This window comes from Cryptomeria japonica, chromosome 6 (genome assembly GCF_030272615.1).
Source record: "Cryptomeria japonica chromosome 6, Sugi_1.0, whole genome shotgun sequence".
NCBI classification, from domain to species: Eukaryota; Viridiplantae; Streptophyta; class Pinopsida; order Cupressales; family Cupressaceae; genus Cryptomeria; species Cryptomeria japonica.
The window spans coordinates 494906751-494916479 of NC_081410.1; the positions used below are offsets into that span (position 1 = coordinate 494906751).

A 9729-nucleotide genomic window follows, 5' to 3' on the forward strand; every position below is an offset into this window, starting at 1 on the left:
AAAAATGTTGACTTACTGGTGGTCCACGCGCTGCAGGCCTCCGATACCTCCGAATGCGCTCAAAACGGTGTCTGTGATAGGGAATAGGCATTTTCTCTCCAGAGCAAATTCTCTTTCTCCAAAGTCAACAAAGCACAAATGAGTCTCAATCAAGCCCTTTTCCCCTTTTATAGGAGGAAAATGAAATTAGGGTTAGCCCAATGGACCTGTGATATGGTCGCGGTCTCCCCTATACCATAACATTTGTAACTTATCGGGAGATGAATCAATTCGCACACATTTTACATGCACAAAATCATACACATCATACGCAACTCATCAAATTAAAATCAAATTTTTTTATTTTTTTTCAAAATATTGATTCATCTCCCGAGGGGGCATCACCATCAAAATATCGAATCTGGGGCATCACATCAAATCTGGGGCATGACTTGCAAATCAAAAGAGCGACACAAAATTGCATTTGATCATAAATCATGATAAAGCATCATTTTCTTTGAAATAACATGTGCACACACGTCACTTCAAAGAGGGGCAAAATGTAGACGTATAAAAATGACCATATTCCTAAATGAATATTTTATGTTCATTTCTCTATTTAATTAAATCCAATTTAATTAAATTATCCACATTCCTCTATTTAATTAAGTAAATTACTCAATTTATTTAAATTAAATTCACTATACCCATTTAATGAATAAATCATTTTATTCAATTAAATTCCCCTATCCACTTTTAATTAAATTCAAATTTAATTAAATAGTTATCCTTAATTGAATAAATCTAATTTATTTAATTTCCCCAAATTGCAACCAAATTGAATTAAATCATTTAAATCAATTAAATCCTATTATCCCTCCATCCACTTGCAAAATCTCAAAACCCCTTTCTAATCCCTTCTAGAATCTTCTAATCGCTTCTAATTAACCTAACCCCTCCTCTGAACTTTGTCACATCCCTAAGCAAAGGGAAGTCACTTCTCAAAACCCTTAAAGTCTTTGATAACCATTAAAGGTTTTCAACCTTCAACCACTAAATGGCTCAAAGTCTTTGATAACCATTGGAGGCTTTCAACCTTCAACCACTTAATCCCCAAAGTCTCCAATAACCATTAATGGTTAACTCAAACCCTCCTACATGGTTAAAACATTTGTTTTGACTCAACCTCTATCTAACCCAAGGGTCTCATCAGGCCATTAATGCTTTGACCATGATTATCTCTTAATCATTTGCACAAAGGTTTATCCTTGGATTAACTCTTAATCCAGTGGGTAAGCCTAACTTAGACTTGACCCTTAGCCTTTAGATAACCATGAGGTCTTCTCAGGCCTTTAATTCCTCCAACCTCTTCTCTTAACCCAACCCTATGTTGACACTTGTCACCATTTCATTGGTGCCAATTACAAACATGGATCCCCAACTTTCAAACTCAACCCTTGATTAAACCATTCAATCCTGACCATCCATTGCCCTGTTTGTGCTATAAATAGAGCTCTCATTCCTCCATTTTTAACAATCATCCTTCAAATTTGTAGCATCACAGTTATGCTCAAATACATTCAAGCTTTCTCATTTCATATATGCTCATCATTTAGCCTCTCTTAGATCAAGAATTAGACTAAATATGCATGTTTAGAGTACTTTCTTTATCATTTTAGTTCAATCATAGACTAAATATAGTATGCTAGGATAGTATTCATACTAATCTTGTCATCTTATCATATAGTTTATTGCATTTTAAAATCATACATAGCTTAGCATACCTTTCATACATAAAAACTATCAAAACATCCCTCGTTCTTGCATTTGCCATCCCTGAACCATTTTGCTCAGTAATCTGAGAGCAAAACATTGGTTTGAGGGACATTGTAAGATAGAGAACCATGGGACCCTCCTTGGGAAGCTGAGTAATACGTTATTACTCCATAGCTTGTACCAAGAAGTCCTCTGTGTGTGTGTGGACAAGTCATTTTGAAATATTTTCACATATTAAGTTTTATCAGCCCACTTTTCCCGCATACACATATCATTGCTAGAATAGTTTTCCTTTGATCCTTTTCTTGAACTATATCAAAGGTAGCTTTAGTTTATTTCTGAATCTAACAGGTTTGTTTTTGCTTTAAAGGTGGAATGACCAAGAAAAAAAGTTAAAATATGAACTAACAAACCGTATGGTTGGGTTGTTAAGAAATGACACATTCGACAAAACCAAGGTCCTTGAAAACGCTGACACATATATAAAGTATGTGAGGGACCAATACATGACACATTTAGATAAGAACGTAAAGTACAAGTGTGCCCCCATGATTCTAGAGAGGGAGTGGAAGGACCTGATTTTGGATGCGAATGAGAGAATTGAAAAGGAAAAATGAAATACACCACCAGACGCCGAAAGAAGGTTTGTGATACTATTAAAAATGTAATTATGTACTAATTACTCTTTATATTAATATAATCTAGCATATTTAAAAATTTTCATAGACTGAGTGACACGTCAAAGGCAACCAAGGCAAGACAATAAAAGCACGGGCAACACAAACTCGGCTCTGGTGGTTATATGAAACTTGTTGCACGAATTGTAAGAATCAGTAAATGAAATATCGCATCAAAATATTTGTAAATTGCAAACAATTTTTTTTTAATCAAACAATACAAGCTAAATTCACGATACTAAGCAAAAATGCAGGGATCTAAATTCAATAGAGCGCCCACAGAAGATGACAAGAGAATTGCCTACCAACAAGGCTATATAGTCGTGGCTAAACGACTACGAGAATTGAGTGGGCAAACACAAGATTCTGATGCATCCGTCACAAAGGTAAATAAGCTAAATGAAAATGATTTCAAATTGAATACTTACCAATAATCTATTTGATGTTAAGTTCCAACATAAAGTGACTATATTCTTTTTAAATAAGCAAGCAATAATAACAATGCACATGACATTGGAATGCAACCTGTTAATCGTGGAACACAACCTAGACATGAAGGTCCAAATGTGCATTCCAGTAGTGGAGGTATTCATTTGCTATTCAACTTTTTAATGTAATTATTAATACAATTAAACATCTTAATTAAATTGTAATTAGTGTAGTAATTAATGTAACCTTTTTTGTTAATACTTTAGAGCATGTAGTCGGTGGTGACCAAGTGGAGCATGATCCGGATAGACAAGATCAGGAACGTGATGTTCCCCAATTAGGTAAACAACACCATTGTTATTCCTTTAAACAAATTTAATTGCAATTGGTGTACTGATTAATGTAACCTTTCATATTTCAACTTCAGAGGATCTAGAGGGTGTTCAACATGTTGAGGTTGAGGCTAAACAAAATGATGTGGAAGATGATGTCGCCCAATCAGTTAAAGAGCGCCATGGTCATGTTCTTTAAATTAATGAAATACTTGTAACAATAATAAAAAAATGTTTTGAATTTAACCCATTTCTTTGTTATTGTAGATGACCCCCCTTTGGTTCAGTGTCCTCGTCCTCTGTATAGGACTAGGCATACATTGAGATCATGAGCAGAGGGCAGGACAACTGAAGATGGGGGAAATGATGAAGAAAATGATGCTCCACTTAGTTTTTACATAGCTTCAAAAAAAATTAAAAAAATGATTGTAATCTACCTTATTTGATAATGACTGATTTTTATGTGCTAATGAATGTTCATGAATGATATGGTTAATGAATATTGATGAATGTTGTGTGTTAATGAATGTTATGTGTTAATGAACGTTATGTGATAATGAATGAATGCTATATAATAATAATGGATGAAATAATGAATGAATGTTAGATGTTAATGGGGAATTTAGAGTGATGTTAGAGGGGGGGAGGGGTCAAATGAGCTTCCACCTTCACATGGTTGGCCCTGTTAAGTAGATAATATTGAACTATTCTCAAAACAAAGCAAAGCTCAATAAGATAACACACTTTTCAATACTTCATTATGTTGCACAGTTAATCTTATTGAATAATATATATTGAATCTTAATTGCAGGGTCCAACAGAGCCAACACGAACAACAACACCACAAGTTGCATGGCGCGACTGCAAAAGTTGTGAATATGCGTCATCCTTGTAGGGTTTTTTATTAGTTGACATTTTATTTAGTATTTTTTAATTTTCCTTATCATTTTAAGTCTAACCACTTTTATATGGAATTTATTGCTCTAATTTTTTACTATCTGCCAGACGTTATTGATACAAGGACTTGCATTGCATCCATTTTTTCAATTAGGTATTATAAAGGGTAGGTTGTATTTGTAAATGTCTCTTTGAGTTCATCCAAATTTTATAACTGTTACCTCACATCTCATTATTGTTGCAACAGTGATTATGGCCAACATAGGCTACGATTGCAACCTCTCGGTACCATAGAGTCTCTTTGTTCTTAACATTGTATTAGACTGTTAGGTACATTCCCTCTTTTGCACTCCAAATTGTAGCGGTCAATGCACATGACCAAATTTCCTTTGACATCTAGAGGATAGTATTAACTTTTAAGTAATTAGAGACTTCTGAGGCATATTGGCCAGTATTTATTTTTGTGGGATATGACGATTGTGTTTTAAGTCATCTTAAGATGATCTCAATGAGTAATCATTTCACTAATGACATTTGTTCATTTTTCTTCATGAATGTTGGCAATTTTTACAAGTTAAGAGACCCTTTGAGCACATAGCCTTGTAAATTCATTACTTTGTTAATATAATACTTGATCTCTCTAATTAAAACTCGTTATGCCTAGTGATTATGATAGCCAATAGTTCTCATTTGATGATCATCTAGGTCAACTATTGATCTAAAATAAACTTATCACAAAAGGGGTCATGAACTATCCTCATTCACAATCAAACCTCACTATAGTTGAGATATCAAAGCTTTCAATCACATGAAAGATATAGCAACAATAATGTAGATTTCAACTTGAAGAGAATGAGTAGTGACAATAGAAGTCATACAAATTTAGAGACCAAGAGTTTTCAGTCAAACCAAAAGCTCTAGATCCATAGATGATACAAAGAGCGGTCAAATAACTCTCCACGAGTGTAGATAGTTAGCAAATCACAGTGATGAAGGTTTTTTAGTGGTGAGATAATCAAAACAATATGGGAAAACACTTAGATAAGAGATCATTTTTAAAAGATGACAAGGATGCCATCATACTCATTGTATGTGACAATAAGGACATTCACTATTGCAAAGACAGTTGTGAGTAAGAATTTTTGTATCAAATCAATATAAATACTATCCTATGCATATTGCAGAAGCCATACACTTGAGCCAATATTCATAGTGATAAAAGAGCCTTTCAACGTTAGCAACATAGAGGATATAGACTATCAAAGTTTCAAATAGTGGTAGGCATGCATTCAAGGTAGCTCAAATAGAGGAGATTTGATAGAGCACAAGCCATGATAGAAACTTAGAGACATATCCCTATATCGGGCATAGTTAAGAAGGATAGCTAACAAGTTCTAATGATTTGCTTGAATTGATCAAAATATTGCTACATTATTAGCTGATAGGCTACATTTTATGTGGGGTTTTGACCTGAAACCTGTCTCATGCTGTAAAACAATTAACGGGTTGACATGAAACTGTCGACTTTCAGTAGTCATGATATGATTTCTTGTATTATTAAAAAAAAAAAAATCGTCGGAATTCCAACGCCCCCTATATTTGTACCGACGACTATACCATCGGGCATACAACATCCTTGTCAGTACATAGTTTCTGGTTGTCGTCAGACGACATCGAAATTTTGATGGAAATCAACGCAAACATCCGACGAGGATGCTGTATGCCCGATGACATTCTCTCGATGGATGAGCGGTCGGGGTAGCACATGACGATGAAATCCATCGATAGGACTTACACTAGCAGCGAAGGGAACATTTGGTCTTGCCGATAGCCGATGAGGCTATCGGTAAGAAATACACTGATGGATTTCATCGTCATGTACTACCCCGATGACACCTGAGACATCCGGTCTCCATCGGTGTATGTCTTGCCGATAGCGAATACATCAAGTCTCCATCGGTGTATGTCTTGTTGATAGTCGATATCGGCTATCGGCAAGACATACACCGATGGAGACTTGATGTCTCGGGTGTCGTCAGGGTAGTACATGCCGATGAAATCCATCGGCATGACTTACACTAGCGACGGCTATCGGCAAGACATACACCGATGGAGACCTAATGTCTCGAGTGTCGTTGGGGTAGTACATGCCGATGAAATCCATCGGCAGGACTTACACTAGCGGCAAAGGGAACATTTGGTCTTGCCAATAGCCGATGAGGCTATCGGTAAGAAATACACTGATGGAGACCTGATGGTTTCCGTTGGAATTCCGGCGTTGACGAGCACCATCGGAGTGTCCAACAACAAGTTTTCGACGACTGCGTTTGTCGACAGTCCGACAAAAAAGAGTCGGAGTTCCGACAAGCGACTGTCGGAATTGAGCCCCAAATGTACTAGTGTTTGAGAGATGTTCCATATACTCTTTGACAATTTTGGGCCCATGTATTTACAAGGTGTGCAATTTGTACATGATGCACAACTTAAATTATTATAGTGGATGTTTATGTTTTTGACAATTGGCGGGTTTCATGAATATCATAAAATTAAATAAATGTTAAAAAAAAATATTTTGGAAATTTTAGAAAGTTGATGGTTTTGTGTTAAAATAACAAATATTCTTGTAGAATTTATTTTAATTTTTTTAAGGAGATTAAAAAATTAGAGATTCTTTCTACGGAAAGACATCTTTCACTACTTATGTTTAGCTATTAAGTTAATTTTTTTAACTAACAATAAAAAGTTATTAACATATTCAATTACTATTTTGATCTCCCTTAATTATTTATGGGAAGATTTTTGTTGAAGTCCATGAAGGGATCTAGGGAAGATCCATTATAAATTTCAAATGTTGATGCCTTCTACTTTGCAAGTTCAAGAGGTTGGAGTCTTTGACTCAAAAAGATTGGAGTATCTTGTTGAGTTGCTGCTCAGTGGATAGGATTGGTGTCTCTGTGAGTTGGTATCTACAAAGTTGTATGAATCTTTTGTTATAACTTGCTAGATCTTACTTGTGTGGATGTTTTGATTATTGCTTATGATTGCTAAAGTTATTAATTGAAAAAGATGTTCTTATACTAATTCACTACCACCCAACTTAGTATAAGTGTGTGTTTTCTTCATAATATGTATTTAAAAAAAAAAAAATCAAGTTTCTATTTTTTATTCCACTCAAATTAATTTTAAGAGTCGTGCAAAATATTATGCTTAGTTTTGTTTATTATAGAGAATCAAAGTAGTAACAAATACAACAATGTATGCAAATGACCTCTAAAATTACCATTCAAGTAAATATGTCAGAGCTTATACAATATATAAGGAATAGGTTAATAGTTGTGTACAGGAATTTTACCTATATACTATATGTGAAGGTATATTACTCTTAAGAATTTTTTTTGACAAGACTAGCTATTTAGGACTTTCTTTATATTATGATATAATTTACTTTAGAATTGTTTTCTTGATAGAGCTAATTATTTAAAGATCTAGTACCTTTGCTTATAATTTGATTTCTTTTATTTTAGAATTATTTTAATTTTATATATTTTGTTAACTTTCCAAATAACATTACCTATCAACTATGTTGCAAACTAAATACAACAATCAATATTTGTATATCTTTAACTAATTACTATCAAGTATACTTTTAACATCCATAAATCAACTAATCAATCTACGAAGTCACTATAATTAATTACTTGACCATAAGTATAATGTTTGTTGACCCAATAAAATTGTAATACATACAACTTAAAAAATATATCGATCTCAAACTATTATCTAACCTTCCCCTAAATTGACATGTCATAGTGTAACACACACATATAAACATGTTATTTCTATAGTAAATTGTAAAATTAGTTTATGATAATCTATGTATAGTTTTTTTTTGCATTGATGGTTTTGATGATGAATCACAAATTGTGATACCAAATATTGTTACCAAAAAATGTGTACATAATTATTACTAAAAGTTTTACAATTTATAAATAAAAATTCTAAATTCTAAATATTGAATCAAGATGAATGAATACAATTTATTTATTTTCATTTATAAATCTAATTATATAACTATATCGCTTTAACTTTTGACATAGAGCTACATAATATTTAAGATTTACATGCAAAATATGCTCAGAGTATATTTGATTAATTATCATCCACATTACAAATTAGAACATGTGTTTTTAATAATAATAATAAAAATTATAAGATGTTATGATATCTATAAAGTACTAACCCATTAGAAATAAAATTTTAATATGTAATCATAAAAAGATATATAATATATAAATATATACCCCACCTGTATGCTGAGTGGGATATTTATATTATCTATCCACATGATATTAAGACAATATATAATATGTATACCCCACCTGTGTGCTAAGTGGGATATATACATTATACATTATATATCCACACGATCCATGTGAAGACATATAATATATATACCCCAGCTGTGTTGTAGGTGAAAGCAAAGATATTCTTCTCCATTCACTGGCACGGGAAGAAGTATGGCGGATACACAGAGTCATCTCTTATTGAGCACATATTTAATGTTAGCTTTCATCTTTATATCTCACTGCACAGCATCTCTACAGCCACAAATAGGCAACCCGCAAGAAGCAGCTCTTACAGTACAATTTTTTTCCTCCTGTTTTTTTTAGTTTTTCATTCAATTTGATCAAACCCTAAAGATTTAATATTTAAGGGTTTCTTATGTATGCATTGATTCTTTTCTAGCAGGCAAGGGAATCGGAGAAATTGGGGAGCTGTTCATACACAGTGCAGGTAAAGACGAGCTGCTCTGCGTTCGCAGGGACAGACGACAAAATTAGCATTGCATTTGGGGATGCATTTGGAAACCAGGTGTACATAGCGAGACTCGATGACCCGACCACTGACACCTTTGAGAGATGTTCCACAGATTCCTTCACAATTTTGGGCCCCTGTGTTTACAAGGTGTGTTATCTGTACCTGATGCGCGTCGGATCTGATTTATGGAAGCCAGAGTGGGTTAGAGTTTATTATGGTCTGGGACAATCCGTTAGCTTCACTTATGATATGTTTATTCCCGAGAATGTTTGGTATGGATTTGATCTCTGTAACACTGTAGCTCCGCAATATGCTCTCAGTATGTAAGACCTGGCTGGGTATTGTTGTATGTGGTATTCAAGATTTGTTTGGGTGATAAATTAAGCATCATGTTTTGTGGGGGTTTGAAATTGTTTGATCTAGAATAAAGGAAATGTTTGGATGATTTGTGTGTCTGTTTATGGTAGTTTGTTTTTTGTTTCATCTAGAATGAAGGAAATGTTTGGGTGATTTGTGTGTCTAGTTGTTTTTTTGTATGGAGTACAGAGTAGTCTTATAATATGTCATTTGTAAATTAAAAATAGATTTGTAGTATTATCATACATTATAAAAGTATCTATTTTCATTTCTTTTCAAAGAAAGAAATGTCTAGGCAATTTTTGTGTATGTGTATGTGTATGTCTTGATAGTGAATTTGGTTGAAACCCCTAATTTCTCAAATTCTTTTGGCTGTTTTCTGATCCGCAGTCCTTTAAGTAAGGAGGAATATGTTTATGTACTCAGGTTGTGGTCTTATGAAGGTTGTAACTTAAATTATTATA

The 9729-nt window shown here is 33.7% G+C and overlaps 1 protein-coding gene across 2 annotated transcripts; it reads left to right on the top strand.

Moving 5' to 3' along the window:
• Positions 1-8559: 8559 nt before the first annotated feature.
• On the top strand, positions 8560-9353 carry LOC131052840 (embryo-specific protein ATS3A). 2 transcript variants are annotated; one of them, XM_057987468.2, is made up of 2 exons: positions 8560-8730; positions 8837-9353. In XM_057987468.2, the coding sequence occupies exons 1-2, from the start codon at positions 8608-8610 to the stop codon at positions 9233-9235; spliced, it is 522 nt and encodes a 173-aa protein (XP_057843451.2). In that variant the 5' UTR covers positions 8560-8607; the 3' UTR covers positions 9236-9353. The 2 variants fall into 2 exon arrangements, with proteins under 2 accessions (XP_057843451.2, XP_057843452.2); XM_057987469.2 differs by having other exon boundaries at positions 8564-8730; positions 8840-9353.
• The last annotated feature ends 376 nt before the right edge of the window (positions 9354-9729 follow it).

Coding starts and splice junctions, on each gene's coding strand:
- LOC131052840 (XM_057987468.2), top strand. CDS start 8,608: ATGGCGGATACACAGAGTCATCTCTTATTGAGCACATATTTAATGTTA. Junction 8,731..8,836: donor CGCAAGAAGCAGCTCTTACA/GTACAATTTTTT, acceptor ATTCTTTTCTAG/CAGGCAAGGGAATCGGAGAA.